Source organism: Helianthus annuus, chromosome 4 (assembly GCF_002127325.2).
Source record: "Helianthus annuus cultivar XRQ/B chromosome 4, HanXRQr2.0-SUNRISE, whole genome shotgun sequence".
NCBI classification, from domain to species: domain Eukaryota; kingdom Viridiplantae; phylum Streptophyta; class Magnoliopsida; order Asterales; family Asteraceae; genus Helianthus; species Helianthus annuus.
The window spans coordinates 119,341,923-119,360,681 of record NC_035436.2 but is presented as its reverse complement, the minus strand read 5'-3'; the positions used below and the strand labels follow the sequence as shown (position 1 = coordinate 119,360,681).

General features: G+C 39.0%; 1 protein-coding gene across 1 annotated transcript; it reads left to right on the top strand.

Annotated features, from left to right (window-relative positions):
- The first annotated feature begins 9,857 nt into the window (after positions 1 to 9,857).
- LOC110930631 (probable aminotransferase ACS12) lies at positions 9,858 to 13,366 on the top strand. The gene is made up of 4 exons (XM_022173979.2): positions 9,858 to 10,422; positions 10,497 to 10,622; positions 11,238 to 11,398; positions 12,144 to 13,366. Exons 1-4 carry the CDS (start codon positions 9,973 to 9,975, stop codon positions 12,997 to 12,999), a joined length of 1,593 nt encoding a protein of 530 aa, XP_022029671.1. The 5' UTR covers positions 9,858 to 9,972; the 3' UTR covers positions 13,000 to 13,366.
- Positions 13,367 to 18,759: the final 5,393 nt, after the last annotated feature.

Sequence of the window (18,759 nt, the reverse complement as noted above, 5' to 3'; positions counted from 1 at the left end):
TTGACACTGACATGATATAGTTTTTGGACAGGGGTGATGTAGCCCCTAATTGATTGATGATTGTATGACACAGTGATGTACTGATACACTTACTACATTGTGGTCTCGATATATATGGCAATCGCAGTATTCTCACCATATCTGATTCAGTTGATTGCTTATTTATATTTTTGTGACATGGGATGTTGGGACATGGGATGTTGTGTATATAATACTTGTGACATGGGATGTTGGGACATGGGATGTTGTGTGTATAATATTTGTGACATGGGATGTTGTGTGTATAATAATCGTAACATGGGATGTTGTGTGTGATATATCGATAACATGAGATGTTATGTGCTATTACTATTATTATATACGTACGTTTTATTATGGCCTGACCGACGTATACATCTTTAGAAGATGCCGCCAAGACGTCAACCTCAGCCAATGCCCACTACTCAGGACGAACTACAGCAAGTCATTGCTGCTGCTATTGTTCAATATGCTGCCTCTCAAGGAGGAATGAGTGGAAGCAACTCCGGCAACACGGGCAACAACAACAATCCACCGCATGGGTGCACCTACAAACAGTTCTTGGACTGCAAGCCCGTAAACTTCGATGGCACAGGTGGTGCTGTTGCTTTCGTCCGCTGGGCTGAGAAAACCGAATCCGTACTTCGCATGAGCAAATGCGCGCTGGATCAACAAGTCACTTACATCTCAGGGCTATTTTTGGATGGAGCCCTATCATGGTGGAATCTACAAGTCCAAACACTTGGCGAAGCTGCTGCTTACGCACTGACGTGGACCGAGCTGAAAGAACTCATGCGCAAGAAGTACTGTTCTCGCGCTGAAATTCAGAGATTGGAGACCGAGTTCTGGCATCTAAAAATGGAAGGTCCCAAGATAGCTGAGTATGTTCAGAGGTTCCACGACTTGTCGCATGTGGTACCCTACATGGTTACACCTGAGTTCAAGAGAATTGAACGCTTCATTTGGGGATTGGCTCCTCAAATAATCAGTATGGTGACCTCCTCCAAACCTGCAACTATCACAGAAGCCATTGATTTGAGTGTGGCTCTCACCGAAGAGGCAATTCGGTTGAACAAGTTTGATGAAGTGGAGCCTAAGAAGAAGGAGACTCATGTGGAGTCATCTGGAGGAAACAAGCGGAAGTTTTCAAATTTCAAGCAGGGCACCGGGATGGTGGTTAAGAAAGGGGAATTGAATGCGCCAGCTCAAGATACAGCTGGTGGGAGAAAGAAAAGTAAGGGATATATGGGTGCACAACCTAAGTGCAACTCATGCCAACGACATCACTCTGGTCGTTGTGGGTTAAAGGTTTGTGAAGCATGTGGGAAGGCTGGCCACCTGAAGGAGACTTGTTGGGCCACTGCTGGCCGGGGAGGCCAAGGAGGATATGGGAATAGGAACAACCGTGGTGGTGCTGGGAACCGCCCACAAGGAAACCAGGGAGGTGATGGAAACCATGCCAATCATGCTAACCAAGCGGGCGCCATGAATCGAAATCAGGGTAACAACCAAGCGGGAAACAATGGTGGGAACGGGCAGAGGCCCGGATGTTTTAACTGCGGTGATGTTGGGCATTACAAAAGGAATTGCCCAGAATTAAACCAAGCACGCGGAAGAGTTTTCAACATAGAAGCAAGGGAAGCGCGCCAGGATCCCAATGTTGTCACTGGTACGTTCCCTGTAAACCAACGCTATGCATCCGTTTTGTTTGATACTGGTGCCGATTACAGTTTCGTATCGCTAGAATTTAAGAATATGCTTGGTTTAGCCGCTAGTAAATTAGATATTCCATACTCGATCGAATTAGCGAATGGGTAGTTAGTAGAGGCTAACGAGGTGATTCGAGGTTGCGTAATCGAATTGGGAGAGCGCGAGTTCGCTCTGGATCTACTACCAGTCCAGTTGGGAAGCTTCGACGTGGTAGTAGGGATGGATTGGTTATCGAGTAACAAGGCCGAGATAGTTTGTCACGAGAAGATTATTCGTATCCCGACCGATGATGGTGAGACCATTGTGGTTCATGGGGAGAAGCGTGAGACGCCGTTAAGGATGATTAGCTGCCTGAAAGCGAGAAAGTGTTTGCAGAAAGGATGTGTTGCTTTTCTGGCACACATTGTAGATAAAAAGGCTGCTGAGCCAAAGATCGAAGACATCCCTGTCGTAAGGGAATATCCAGAAGTCTTTCCTGAAGACTTGCCTGGATTGCCGCCTCAAAGGCAAGTGGAGTTTCGTATTGACTTAGTTCCAGGCGCCGCGCCTGTGGCTAAGGCACCCTACAGACTTGCTCCGTCTGAGATGCAAGAACTGTCGACGCAACTTCAAGAGTTGTTAGACAAGGGATTTATCCGACCGAGCTTCTCGCCTTGGGGAGCTCCAGTTTTGTTTGTGAAGAAGAAGGACGGTAGTTTCGGTATGTGCATTGACTACAGAGAGTTGAACAAGCTGACGATCAAGAACAGGTATCCCCTGCCAAGAATTGATGATCTGTTTGACCAACTTCAAGGTTCAAGCTTCTATTCAAAGATCGATCTTCGATCTGGATACCATCAGCTACAGATACAGGAGGAAAGTATCCCGAAGACAGCCTTCAGAACTCGATATGGACACTACGAGTTTCTCGTTATGCCGTTTGGTCTGACAAACGCACCTGCCGTGTTCATGGATTTGATGAATCGGGTTTGCAAGCCGTACTTGGATAAGTTCGTGATCGTATTCATCGATGATATTTTGATTTATTCAAAGACGAAGGCTGAGCACGAGCAGCATCTTAGAGCCATTATGGAGCTGCTAAAGAAAGAACAGTTGTACGCCAAATTCTCTAAGTGCGAGTTTTGGCTAAGGGAAGTGCAATTCCTTGGGCACGTGGTAAACGGAGATGGAATCCACGTGGATCCCACCAAAATCGAGGCGATCAAAGATTGGGAAACGCCAAAGACGCCAACCGAGATTCGGCAATTCTTGGGTTTGGCTGGCTATTATCGAAGGTTCATTGAGAACTTTTCAAAGATCGCTCAACCATTAACGCTCCTCACTCAGAAGGACAAGAAGTTTGATTGGGGAATCAAACAGGAGGAAGCATTTCAGATATTGAAAGATAAGCTTTGTAACGCGCCAATCTTAGCTCTACCAGAAGGTACTGATGATTTTGTGGTATACTGCGACGCCTCGCGTCAAGGATTAGGTTGTGTGTTGATGCAACGCCAAAAGGTTATTGCCTACGCGTCACGCCAACTGAAGGTACATGAAAAGAACTATACCACACATGATTTGGAGTTAGGCGCAGTGGTTTTCGCTTTGAAGATCTGGAGACACTACCTTTATGGTACGAAGTGTACAATCTTCACAGATCACAAGAGCCTCCAGCACATATTCAACCAGAAGGAGTTGAACATGAGGCAAAGACGATGGGTAGAACTGTTGAATGACTACGACTGTGAGATTAAGTATCACCCAGGGAAGGCGAATGTGGTCGCCGATGCCCTAAGTCGTAAAGAGAGGATCAAACCCATAAGGGTTAGAGCTTTGGAGATGATCATTCAGACCAATCTTTCCTCGCGCGTTCGTGCAGCGCAACAAGAAGCTCTCAAGGAAAGAAACCTTGCAGAAGAGTATCTCCGTGGGATGGAGAAGTTATTGGTACCAAACAGGGAAGGAACGTTGTGTTTTGATAACAGGATTTGGGTTCCTTTGTTTGGTGGTTTAAGGAAGGATATTTGCGATGAAGCTCACAAGTCACGGTACTCTATCCACCCTGGAGCGGATAAGATGTACCAGGATCTTAAAGATTATTATTGGTGGCCTAGGATGAAAGGCGATGTTGCTGTTTATGTGAGCAAGTGCTTAACATGTGCCAAGGTTAAGGCAGAATACCAGAAGCCTTCAGGACTTCTGCAACAACCAGAGATTCCCAAGTGGAAGTGGGAACAAATCTCTATGGATTTTATTACGAAGTTGCCAAGAACGCCAAGAGGCCATGACACTATTTGGGTAATAGTGGACCGTTTAACGAAGTCAGCACACTTCCTACCTATCCAAGAGAAGGATAATACGAGCAAACTGGCCGAAATTTACATGAGAGAGATTGTTACACGCCATGGAGTACCTCTCTCGATTATCTCTGATAGAGACGGAAGGTTCGTGTCAAGGATATGGCAATCCTTCCAGGAAGCTTTTGGCTCCAAGTTGAATCTGAGCACAGCTTTTCACCCGCAGACCGGCGGTCAAAGCGAGCGGACGATTCAGACGTTAGAAGACATGCTGAGAGCATGTGTGATGGATTTGGGCGGTAGCTGGGATAAGCATTTACCCCTGGTTGAGTTTTCTTACAACAACAGCTACCACACCAGTATTGGTGCCGCGCCGTTTGAAGCTTTATATGGGCGCAAGTGCAGATCGCCGCTTTGTTGGGCTGACGCAGGTGATAGACAATTGGTTGGTCCTGAAATGGTACAGGAAACCACAGATAAGATCGCGCAAATCCGAGACCGTATCAGCGCGGCTCGTGACAGGCAGAAAGCCTACGCAGATCGAAGCAGGAAACCTCTAGAGTTTGAGGTTGGTGAGATGGTTTTGTTGAAGGTATCACCCTGGAAGGGTGTGGCACGCTTTGGGAAACGTGGAAAGTTGAACCCGAGGTATATTGGACCATTCAAGATCTTGGAGAGAATCGGGTTAGTAGCATACAAGTTGGACCTACCTGCCGAACTAAATGGTGTTCACGATACATTTCATGTATCCAATCTGAAGAAAAGTCCAACACAAGATAACGTTGCCATTCCTACCGATGAAATTCATGTTGATGACACGCTCCACTTCGTTGAAGAACCTGTCGAGGTCACGGATTGGAAAGTGAACAAGACCCGCCGGAGCAGTGTCAAGCTCGTCAAAGTTCGTTGGAATGCTAGACATGGTCCTGAATTCACTTGGGAGCGTGAGGACCGAATGAAAGAGAAATACCCCCACTTATTTCCTGAGAACCCTGCTTCTACAAGCAAAGCTTAAAATTTCGGGACGAAATTTTTCTAACGGGGGGAGAATGTGACAACCCTCACTAAACCAGGTATCCGTACGACTTAATTAACTATTAATTGTTGCTTAATTACTGTGCTTAACTGAAAATACTGATGAACTGCTACTTGACTGTTGATACTTGTACATATCTGCATCATACCTTGATTTCCGTCACTACTTTATTTACAAGTTGAACCTTAGTGACAAACATGATGCACTAAAGGCACAGTAGCATTTGAACGGATAACCTATTGAACATGCTGATAAAGCCAGCATCAGGCAGACACTGCCTCTAAGGGCCTGTATGAGCCAGAAATATTTGACTACACCCATAGTGTGTGTAGGGATACAAGGGTTGTAGAACTGCGTCTCTAGGAATAAGATATAATGATTGGATATGCCTAAAACGTACTCTAAGCATAAAACACAGCACTTTACTTAACATACCAGCTTCTAGCTAACTAATAAAGTGCCAAAACATGAGGAAATATTCCTGACACTTTTGGAAATAAATTGTGTCACTAAAAATATCATTTACGACGCTTAAAAGAATACTTAAGCACTTTAACGGATTACTGTCCAACCGAACAACCGGACTATACCCGGAACATGAAAATATTGCCAAAAATATTGTTGATCTTTTTCTGAGCCAGTTAGGGTCCCTGATTACCCTAACACACGCAATATAACGCATCACACCACTAACCGAGTTAACCCCTAATCTAACTTTGTTTGATGTAACTAAACTCTAACTAAACGATTGAAATCGAACTGGATACCCCCCCCCCCTAATGAGATCGGCCAACTAGGGGAACCAAGAGAGTACGACTTTTGATTATTATATTAACATGTGTCTAATATCAAGGAGACACGAAATCCTTTGGACGATAATCTTGTTTATGCCTATAAATACATGAGCTTAACCTTAGAGATTACACACACTTAATCACTCAACACACTCTTTCTCTCTTGCTCTCCCCACTCTCGGCCGAAGACACACCACCCCCATCCACCATTGTTCGATCTTGATCTCTCCATTCCAAGTATATACAAGCCTTACGGGTCACGTATTAGGAGCTTTGGAGCAAACGGAAGCGGAAGGACCTCGTTACTTTGCTTTTATCCACCACCTTTTCGCCTAGATTCTTCCCTAGCCCCGAGCTAGAGGTATAATGTTTAAAACTCATTCTCGAGCATATCTAAGGTGGTTAATATAAATTATAACGGTTAAAATGCGGAAACCCATCTTTTGAATCTTTAAAGTTTACTAAAACTTGAATTTTGTTGGATAAAAGATCATAACTTGTGTAAAAGTTGTAGTGTTTGAATATGTTGATTATTGAGGCCCGATCTACGTTGTGGTGGCTCTGATCATCGTTTAACCCGACTTTGTTAAGATCATAGATCTTGACATAAGCTTGTTTATATCGGTACAAGGGTTAAAGGGTGAAACTCTACCACACGAAAGACATGAACTTGTGTAAAAGTAATTTCACTAGTAAAATGGTGTTTAAAACTAGCGGATCTACGTATGTGCAAGTGGTATTTTCGTAGAACCAAGTGTCGAGAAAATCATGTTTTATAAAAGTCGGATGACACACTAACAAACATGATTTTTACAAACTACAAGTGTATAAACACTTGTGAAACGAAAGATCCGACAAAGTAACAATTTTTATAAAAGTTGTCAGGAAGTTGTAAAGAATGATTTATTCTAAAAACGGGGTTTTTACAAGATTAAACTATTTTACACATAGATCCACCAAATATAAGGAGATCTACACTATAGTTTTCAGAAAAACTACAAGTTCATGTAATAATGCGATTTACATACTAGTCGGCAAGTTTGGTGTGTTGAGATTAGTTTGATGTGTCGGAAATTGTTTGATTGAAGCAAGAAATTGTTGAAGTGATTTTGTAAAAGAAAATGATACGCTTGAAAGCGTGGCCACCTCCAGTTACAGGGGAAACTCTGGCGAAATTTTTCTAAAATCTAACACTTAGAATTATTTACAAGTGTTAAACTATTTTTGAGATGTTTTCAAAATATATTTCGCCATGACTTTATTTATTAAATAATCGGAGGTGGGATTTTCACAAAAACTAAACGTGATAAATATTTATTCGATAAACATATTTTTCACCACACTGTTTATGATTATTTTGTGAAAATATATAAATATTATTTTTAGAGTAAAAAATAATATTTACAAACGTTGACGAACCCAAAATAATACAAACGCTTACACGACAAACGTATAAGTTACAACGGTAATTACTATTACCACTTAATCGTTAAAACGTAACTTACGCTTTATACGGAAATACTCATGAACGCGTATTTTGTCAACGTATTATTTTGGAAAGTATTAAGTGAAGAGAAAATATAATATTTTTGAGAAAAATATTTATATTTTGGAATGAGAAGTAAAAATATATTAAGTGGGACTTAATGAGATGATACAAATACACATGTATTAAATCCCCCATCCTTGGGAAGGAAATTAATTACCAAGTATATACAAGGAACGGTTGTCTAACTGTTTCCCAAAACTTAAACTATAAAGCTAAGGCACGGCCATCCGTCTAATAGAATTAGCACATGTAGGTCGTTGCACAGCTGCCTGACATTCGGAGTACTTGGTATAGCGACGCACTGACTGTGAGTTCATGTCCCCCTTTTCTCTTAACTGTTTTCAGTTTTCTAAACTGCGGGGGTGAAATACATGTTACAATGGTTATGATTACTTTATACATGGTATGGTTAGCGTAAGGAGGTTTGTTACTTTTAGATCATGTGAATGGGTAGGCGGAAACTTGAGGTCATTAATCCTCAGGGTAGGACCGAGGGGCAGGAGCGGTAGATCTATTTGGGTGTAGCGAGCCCAGTCCCAGGTCCAGCATAACGGACCTTGGGATGACTTTGTTCCCGACGCATAAATTTGCTAGGTTTGAGCCTTCCTACTTGCATTTCACACATATCAATGGCCTTGCAAACCATTGGTGATCTCTTTTTCCTTATTTGCTACATACCAGGGTTTTTGATAAATACAAAGGTTTATTTACTCACTTTCGCATGAACTCGCTCAACATTATTGTTGATTTTTCAACTTACATGTATTTCAGGGAATTAAAGATCTGGCACGGTATGGCATGTTTTCCGCTGCATTAGTCACCGAGGTCATCCAGGGTTTGGGGAATGTGACTCTTTCCTGGACAAGTCACAGTCCTCGAATCATGTTATGTTATGTTATGTTTAGGGTTGTAATGTTTGTGGGACAAGTTTATGGTTGATAGGGTGTTAACCCGTTAAAACGATGTTTTGATATTTTTATTTTAATGGATGATCTTGCATATTTTTAATTCATATAGCTTGTTATGATTAAGCTATGGTATTAAGAAGTCACACCAAATTAACCACGCTTCCGCAAAGCCAAGGTGTGACATGTGGGAAGGAGAAAACTATAAATATGACAAAGCATTTAATGTTGATCGGACCTACCTTAAGTTCAAGAGACGGGTAGATGTACATCCATAGCAAATTAGCAATGTTTCTGGTACAATACATTATTATTTTTTATTTATCCTTTAAACCACTTATCATGCACCATTGCTATTTTTTAGATTTCAATTAGATAAATCTTAGCTAACCCTCATTGTACTCGTTGGATAAGAATAGAAGTGGAATTTTGTGTGACAACCGGTAATTTACGGCTCTTAATTACGCGAAAAACAAACATTAGGACGATTAAAAGTAGTGTAATTAGACGCAAATTAACTTAATTAGGCCATTGGTATGCCTAGGAACGTCTATCCGATTTTACAGTACGCGTATGACGATCTGTGGAAAAACTGCTGGATATTAAACGATAACGGAAAAACCAAACAAAATACTGACAACGTCGATAAATACGAAATCTTTATGATATATTTAGTTTCGTAATTAAATTTTAATACCCGTAATCGAAATCAGATCGAAAACGGATTAAAACGACAATGGACAACATACTAAAACACAATGGACAACATACTAAAACACAATTGATAATGACAGGTAAAAGAAACAACTAGTGAGAGTAGATAAAAGACACAATGGACAACATACTAAAACACAATGGACAACAGATTAATACACAATGAACAATAGATTTAAACATAATGGATAACAGAATCAAGACAATGACCAGAATCTATAACACAATGTATAGAGTATCCAAATATAACATCATTTTCATTGTGTTATACATTGTGTTATAGATTCTGATAAAAATGCAATGAATAGAACCCAAATTGACATTGTGTTATAAGTTTTGATAATAACACAATGTATAGAAACCTTAGTGAAAAAATGTATGGACCAAAACACAGTTGAAAGACACAATGGTTATAACCTTTAACACAATACAAAGAAAACCCAGTAAAAGTGAAATTTTTTATTTTACTTTTATATAGTAATATCATAGTTGTATTAAATATAAAAAACTTGTTATTATGGTGACTTTTTTTTTAAAACAATGTGGTATGAAAAAGTTATGGACCTCTTAAATTTGATGGGGGAATTAGCATGTGTTTTGCATGTGGAGAGAGAAAGTCAATATATATAGGATTCCTTTTATGCACTTCTATTATTTTATTTTTTCTAAAACTAATCTTAACCCTCTAAATGTAGTATCAATGAACTAGAATCCTTCTTACTCTCCTTATTTATATTGTAATTTGTATTTGATGTTAATTCATAAAATAATAATAATAATAATAATAATAATAATAATAATAATAATAATAATAATAATAATAAATAATGTGAGAAATAAGTTAAGTTCCATCTTCCATGGGTGTGATATGTGTATAGTATACCCAAGAAAATAAAAGAAAAGAAAGGCATCACTGCTCAGCCAAGCAACACAATCACTTGGAGATTTACGACACACACACACACCGCCGATGACTCAAACCGGCCCCCGGAGACTCCGCAACTCCGCCCTAGACGACGACTCTCAACCTCAACCCCAACCCCAACCGTCTTCTTCAACAACAGGTATGCGACTCATCGTCCCTCTACAAGGCATCGTTCAAGGCAGAGGCGGCTTAATTCTCGGCTCCGTCATCCCCTGCGCCATGTTCTACTTCCTCCAATTCTACCTCAAACGACGCCGTTCGCCACCGGCCTCGAACCCTCCGTCACCGGGTAATCTGACGGACCTTTCTAGGTCTGCTTCCAGGTCTAATTTGTTGCTGCCACGTGGCCGCCCACACGTGTCGTCTAGGGTTTCTTCTATTGCCAAAGCCAATGATTCGCCTTATTACATTGGATTGGATAAAGCTACTTCGGATCCGTACGATAGGCTTTGTAATCCTGGTGGTGTTGTTCAGCTCGGATTGGCCGAGAATCGGGTATATTCTGTTAGGAATTGTCAGTCCTAGTTATGTTTGGCTGTGTGTTAATAATTGTGATGTGATGATTGCAGTTGACACTGGATTTGATTGAGAATTGGATTACTAACAATTTGAATGAGTCTATACTTGGTGGTGGTTTGAGTGTTAGTGGCATTGTTACCTACCAGCCACATGATGGAATGCCAGAGTTAAAACTGGTAATTTTCTTTCACTACTTAGATGTTGATTATTCTGTCGGTTACAGGATTCGAAAGAATCACGAGTCTAATTATTAAAAGTTTTTCTATGGGATGGGTGCTACAATTGTTATATAGCTACAATGCTAAAAGGTTTGTTGCTTTTAAAGCATACGGATGATGTTTCAGGCCTAACGTCAGCGCCTGTGTCCACAAAGGTTTGGCCTGAATTGTTGTTACGTAGTAGTCGTTGTAGTAACACATACCATGTGACTTTGTCTTTCTTTTGATTGGGAGATGTGGGTGGTATTAATGATATTTAGATTGCGACCGATTGTCAAACCGTGTATCCTAACCTTTGTGTAGATTTTTAACGTTTTGTTTTGTATTGTTTACATGTTGATCATAGGATATGTGGTAGGCTACATTATATTGTTGTAAACACAAGTGTGTACTCTCTATTCACCGTCTATGTATTTTGCATGATTGTGGAGCTTGCTTTTTTTTATTTTAAATGTTTATATTTCATGTTATGGATGCCATTTAGGGTTTTTTTTTTTTTTTCTGAGTGATTATGATCTACGAATGTATGATAGTTAGTAGATTTTTATTTATTTTTTTAATCTTTTTTTCCAGGCTATGGCTGGTTTGATGTCACAAGTAGTGGGAAAAACTGTAACATTTAACCCCTCTCAAATAGTGTTAACATCTGGTGCAACTCCCGCTATCGAGATTCTTTGTTTTGCTTTGGCAGACCAAGGAAACACATTTCTTATACCTGCTCCATACTACCCTGGGTAATTTCATTGCATTTTTCAAAACATTACATTATTAATTAACGCCTTAAAACTCAAAAATTCATCATCCAATATTACTCTATAGAAACCCTTCAATTAAAGATGGCAATCTTGATCCATTTACTCACAGATGGGTCAATTCGGGCTATATGTTATATCTCTAATGTGTCAAACATGCAAAATCATAAGAAATCAGCAAAAAGGTATCATGTCAAATGGGTCAAAAATAGACCACATTGTAGTTTTGATTAATAAAACCTACCAATCCTTTTATTCAAAATTCAGGTAATTATTGACATAATATGATTGAGTTAATTACATAGGTAATCCTTGTGGTTCATTGAAAGTAACACCTTTGAGTACTAATTTTTTTTTTTTTGTAACAAGATTAAGTTCTATGGTTTCGATTTTGTAACACCTTTGAGTATTAAGGCTAACTGCTGTTATTTTTTCTGTTAAATCAGTGTAAAATGACTAAAGTACCCTTATATATTTTTAGTCATGTTACACTGATTTAACAATACTCAAAGGTGTTACAAAATCGAAACCACAGAACCTGAACCTGTTACTAAGAAAAGGTTGGTACTCGGTGTTACTTTCAATAAACCACAAGGGCTATATGTGTAATTAACTCAATATGATTTTGTATTTGTATCGGGCCACTATATATTTTTGTTTTTCAGAGAAGTTGAAATTTTGGTTCAATCTGTTTCATGACAATACCCATTTTGCCTTTTTTATGCAGGTTTGACAGGGATATGAAATGGAGAACTGGAGTCGAGTTAATACCCGTCCATTGTCGTAGCTCCGACAATTTTACTTTAAGCATTCCTGTTCTCGAACAAGCATTTAATCAAGCAAGAAAACGAGGCCAAAAAGTCAAAGGAATCCTATTGTCAAACCCTTCTAACCCGGTTGGCAACTTAATGACCCGCGAAACCCTTTTAAGTCTTCTAGATTTTGCTAGAGAAAAGAACATTCACATCATATCTGATGAAATATTTTCCGGTTCAACCTTCGGTGATGAAGAATTTGTAAGTATGGCAGAAATAATCGACTCAGAAGATGCCGATAAAGATCGGGTTCATATAGTTTATGGACTATCGAAAGATTTATCTCTTCCAGGTTTTCGGGTCGGGGTTATATATTCGTATAACGAAAACGTTCTGACCGTTGCTCGAAAAATGACGAGGTTTTCTTCAGTTTCAGCTCCGACTCAGCGGTTAGTAACTTCTATGCTTTCCGATACAACGTTTATCAAGAGTTATACTGAAAGAAACCGAGAACGATTAAGGACTATGTACGACTTGTTTGTGGACGGTCTTAAAGAACTCGGAATCGGTTGTACAAAGAGCAGTGGAGGGTTGTACTGTTGGTGCGATATGAGTGGACTAATTCGCCCTTATAACGAAAAAGGGGAACTTGATTTGTGGGATAAACTTTTAAACGTAGGTAAGATCAATATAACCCCCGGTTCGTCTTGTCACTGCATTGAACCTGGATGGTTCAGATGCTGTTTTACTACGTTAGATGAAAACGATATTCCTGTAGTTATGGAACGTATCCGTTTAGTTGTTGAAGCTTGTAAATCCCCTGCTTGAAGTGATTTAAAGTCCAAGAAAATGAAATGAAAATGAAAAATGCGTGAATATTTTGATCGGGTCGCCAGATTGCCTCGTATTTGAGCATGATGTATCGGGTCAAAGGAAGAACATAATGGCAATTATAACTGAAAATGAACCGGACCAGTTCGGGGCTTGACGATTGCTAGGCAAGGTTAGTTATTGAATTGATTGTTAAGTTTAGTTATTGTGTGATGATATATAATTTATTCTCATGTCTAGAAATCCACCGATTTAAATGTAGGGAGTAAAATAAACGAATTATTGTTTCTTTTACATCTTAGGTTCAATACTATAAATACAAGCCATTTTTTTTTTTTTGTTACAAGATTAACATGTTTCTATCTGAAATAATTGCCATTGATGGATTCTGATCATGTGCCATTTTGTAAGTATTAATTATTACATATGATTGCTGTGTCAAATATGAACATAAAAAGTAGATTATTACAATACTAATAATATTATTTTGGAAGTTTTCTATATAAAATACAGACTTTGGGCGACTTTTGACCTGATTATTATATTTATTTTGATTTACTAATTTGACTCGTTAAAAGATAAAATAGAACCTAAATCCGACCCATTGATAAATAAATTGGTTAAAATTTGTGCCATTATGCAAGCGGCCAAAACCGTTTTTGATGAAAGTAAATTTAAGGGGCAAAGGCTGTAAGAGTGGAAACTAGCCGGAAATTAGGCGGGTCAAGCTTATTGGGTAACGGGGCAAAATCGGTTTGGGTTTTGGACCAGCTTTTTTAACTATCAAAACGGGTAGCTCTGGTGTCAAATATGATAAAAAAGCATGTTATTACAATAATAACTAGTGGTTTTCCCCCATCCAACGAGAATTCGGTTGGTATCGGTTCAGTTTGTTCCTGTACCGGTACTCGTTATAATAGTTGAAAGAGGAAACAAAAAAAAGAAAGTCGTGATATGCGTAAAAGGATATTGACCCGTGTTTTATATCAATCGAAAACCATAAAAATATCGATTCTGATACTATCAATATTGGTAACGATATTCGGTTGAAATCTTAGGTTCATCACGTATCGATACTCGTTTAGTTTACGATTAAAAAATGCGAACTTTTAAAATTGTTACAGGCACTCGTATAGTTTGCGATAAAATAAATAAATAAATTACTATTCACTATCGGTCTCAGTTCGATTTACTACGATAGTGGCATGATATCCATTTCCAATAAAAATTAAAATAAGGATAATATTAAAACTTTAGATTTCTATTTTTTTTTTTTTTTTGAACGGCAAATTTTGGATCACTGACGGACCACTAAAGTATTATCGTGCCACCAGCGGAACCACCCGATCATATCCATCTCCACTAGGCATATTGCCTATACACCAATTCAGGAGGAAACCCAATAAATATGGGAAAAACCCCCCTTTGTGGGAATCGAACCGAGAACCTATTGGTCCCAAAGCCTTATCCCCCCCCCCCCCCCCCAAGATACCACTAGGCTATTAAGCCATGGGTACTTTAGATTTCTATTCATTGAGACTTTCTTTTAATATATATAAATATAAATAAATGAAACAAATTTTCATTCTTAAGAAGTTAAGCTATATATCAATTTAATATCTAATCTTTAATATAATACATAAATAACTAAATATTCCCATTCTCATTCCCAGTAACCCTCGGGATATTGAATATGTGAGTTCATTTCACATGTACAAAAGTCAACGTCTCTGAAATTTATATGTCAAAGTTAATAGATCATAAAAAGACATGTACTCTCTAGGTTTGGATGTTTCTTATGTCGTCACACATATTAATGTCCTTGCAAAACATTAATGATCTCGTTTTCCTTACATTTCACATCTTATCTTACATCTTATTTTCACAGTAACATACCACTTTTCATACAAATGCATCTTACAAGTGCGTAACTTATTACAAAACAACTGCATGAATTCACACCAACTTTGTTGACGTTTTCAAACTTACAAGTGTTTCAGGAAATTAGTTGAAAGCTTTGCGGGTTTTCGCTTCAAGATGTCAAGAGTCCTAACTCCATGCCTCTTTTGTTGGATTGTTCATCATATCTCGCCTCCTTGCGGATATGAGGAACAATTCCTTTATCTTTTAAGAACTTGAATTATGATGTAGACTTTTGAAACTTATTTTATTTTGAAGTGATGTAAACACTTGGTTAACTCTTGTTGATGTTTGAACTTATGAATGGCATTGGAGTTTATTTTAAATCATATAGTATGTTTGCTAATTCGTATGCAATGAGAATCAATCACGATCAAACCTCGTGCTTTCGCCTATGTTCGGGTGTGACAAAAGAGTTTGAAATTTTTGCAAGCTTGAAGGGTGAATAAATGAAATAGTTAATCGAGAGATACTGTTATTTGGTGAAAGCTTTGAAAAGATTGGGGATTGAAAAAGGTAATGAAGAATTAGTTGATAGATTGGCTAATGCATTGCCTTAGGATGGTGATTGGACAACATACCTGATAGTGTTGAAAAATAGTGGAGAGTATTATGGTTTTACTCTTGAAATGTTTATCGAAAAGCTGGAAGGACATGAATTAGAGTTCAGAAAGACAGCTAAAATGCAGAGCTCTAGCACGCAGCAAGATGTGAGTCTGTATTACAAGAACAATAGTGTATCTAATATTCAAAGCCCGAAGATTCAGACAACATACAATGCAGATAACTCGACTGGATTTTCTGGATTCTCTTCCAACAGCTCAAACAATAGCAGTGGGTTTTCGACATTTTCAAGTTTTGAATCAAATTCTTCAACCCCGAGTTCAAAATTATCACAAGGCTCAAATTCATATTCAAATCAAAGCAATTCAAGTTCTCAAGTGTTACAATGCAATATAGCGATTAATCTGCAGAATGCTCAAGGTTTAAGTGAATCCACAATCAAACAACATATGGGATTTCCGGCATCAGTTCTAGAGTCATATGACAGCCTGATTGTAGGAAGAATTGGGAATTCTGAGATGACAAGAGAAGACTATGACCAGATTGATCAAGAAGAGTTAGAGTTGATGGATATCATGTGGAACATGGCAAGCATTATGAGACGAATGCATAGATTTATGGAAATCACAGGAATAGATTGTATGTTGGGTTCTGACTCAAAGCTTGGCTTTGACAAATCAAAAGTCACTTGTTTCAAATGTAAACAACATAGACATTTTAACAGAGAATCCCAAATCAGGGCAATATCAATCCTTTCCATAATGATTACTATAAACAAGCAATATACCATAAAACATTGTCGCAGTCAAATACGACAAAGCTTCAGATCGAAGGTAGTTCACCTAAAGAAAGGAAAAAGGCATTGGTAGTACATCAGGAAGATGAAGGATTTAATTGGAATAAATATAGTCCAAATAATGACGGGTTTGCAATGCTTGCTGAGATAATCAAAGAACCTGAACAAACAGATGAAGAAGATATTTATTTTAAGGAAACTCCTGAAAATTCTGATAGAGTTTATTCTTCTACTGAAGAAAGAATGCAAGAATGTTTAAGATCTATGATGTCTCCTGAAATGTTTAATATGTCTGCAGGTTACTTCGAAAGCATCTCAGGATCTAGTGGAGTGCAGAGAGAAGAAGAAAAGATAGAAATTGTGGAGGAGATGGTTAAAGTATCAAGAGTGATGAATGAAGAGAATGTGGTCCACATAGAAGAAAAAACTATGATGGCTCAGGTTGAAGAGGAAAAGAAAAGAGTTGAGACAGAAAAGAAAGATGAATCAGTTGAAGAACAAGATAAGAGTGAAAAGATTGAAAAAGAAGAAAGTGGAAAAGCTGAAAGTGAAGAAGATGATGAGAAAAATGATTCTAAGTGTAAGAAATGCACTGAACCATGCGAGTTCTGTGCTGAAAAAGAAGAATTTTTGAAACAAAAATGCACAGAACTTGCTGAAAAAGAAGAAGTTTTAAAACAAAAATGAATAACTGAAAAAGATGAAATCTTAAAACAGAAAGTTGCAGAGCTAGCTGAAAAGGAAGAAATTTTAAAACAAAAGCACATCTGCACTAAAGGTTTTGAAAACGATATTGCATGTTTTGAAAAATAAAAACAGATTAAAGAGTTGATAAAACAAAATGATCATCTGAATATGATTACAACCTTTAGGAGATTTCATCCCCGAAATCTTAGAAGAGGATTGTTCAAAGAGGTGCGGGTACTTGGCCTTCATATCACTTTTCAACTCCCAAGTGAATTCAGCACCACGCTTTCCTTCCCATCGAACCTTGACAATGGGAATTTTGTTGCGCCTCAGACGCTTGACAGCTTGATCCATGATTTCGACCGGTTTCTCCACAAATTGAACAGCTTCGTTTATTTGCAAGTCTTCCAGAGGAACTTGCAGTTCCTCATTGGCTAGACATTTCCGTAGGTTGGATACGTGGAACACCGGATGCACGTTGTTTAGCTCCTGTGGCAAATCGAGTTTGTACGCCACCTTGCCAATCTTTTCAAGTATCACGAAAGGACCCACAAAGCGAGGAGCGAGCTTTCCCTTTTTACCAAAGCGAACTACTCCCTTCCAGGGAGATACCTTGAGAAGAACTCGATCTCCAACAGCAAATTCCAGAGGCTTGCGTCTTCTATCAACATAGCTCTTTTGTCTGCTTCTAGCCTTGATCAAGTTATCGCGGATCTGAAGAATCTTATCCGTTGTCTCTTGAATAATCTCAGGGCCAGTGAACTGCTCTTCCCCAACCTCTTGCCAGCTGAGAGGAGATCGGCATTTTCGTCCATACAAAGCTTCGAAAGGAGCCATTTGAATACTGGAATGATAGCTATTGTTGTACGAAAATTCTATCAATGGTAAATGTGCATCCCAGTTACCACCAAAGTTGATGACACAAGAACGGAGCATGTCCTCTAGGGTTTGAATAGTGCGCTCGGTCTGTCCATCCGTCTGAGGATGAAAGGCCTTGCTAAAATTCAAGTGCGAACCCATAGCGGACTGAAAGGTTTGCCAAAGATGAGAAGTAAAGCGACCATCACGGTCAGTGATTATGTCTAAAGGTACGCCATGGCGACTTATAATCTCATCGGTATAGATCCTAGCAAGTTTCTCCACTTTATAATATTCACGAATAGGAAGAAAGTGGGCGGATTTAGTTAGACGGTCAATGATCACCCAAATACTGTCATGACCGGCAGGTGTACGGGGTAACTTGGTAATAAAGTCCATAGCAAGACTATCCCATTTCCAAACTGGGATTTTTGGTTGCTCTAAAAGTCCGGAGGGACGCTGGTGTTCACCTTTCACCTTCAGACAGGTGAGGCACTTAGAAACATACACAGCAATGTCCTTCTTCATGCCGGGCCACCAATAAGTTATACGCAGATCCTGGTACATCTTATCGGCGCCTGGATGGATAGAGTAACGAGATTTGTGAGCCTCATTCATAATGAGCTCACGAAGATTATCGCGATCTGGCACCCAGATGCGATTTAGATAGTACTGAAGACCATCAGATTTGGTTTCAAGCTGATCAATGTTAGCACCAAGAACTTCAACAGATAGACTTCCCTCATTAGCAGACGAATACTGAGCTTCGCGAATACAAGCATGCAAATCACTAGATATACGGATAGCCTGGACATGAGCCTTACGACTAAGAGCGTCGGCCACTACGTTCGCCTTACCAGGATGGTAGCGAATTTCGCAGTCGTAGTCGTTAAGCAATTCCACCCAACGCCTCTGTCGCATGTTTAGTTCTT

Excerpts from the sequence above, each read along its gene's own strand:
- LOC110930631 (XM_022173979.2), top strand. The coding sequence starts at position 9,973 with ATGACTCAAACCGGCCCCCGGAGACTCCGCAACTCCGCCCTAGACGAC. Across the intron at positions 10,423-10,496 it reads TCGGATTGGCCGAGAATCGG|TTGACACTGGATTTGATTGA; the intron begins GTATATTCTGTT and ends TGATGATTGCAG. Across the intron at positions 11,399-12,143 it reads CCTGCTCCATACTACCCTGG|GTTTGACAGGGATATGAAAT; the intron begins GTAATTTCATTG and ends TTTTTTATGCAG.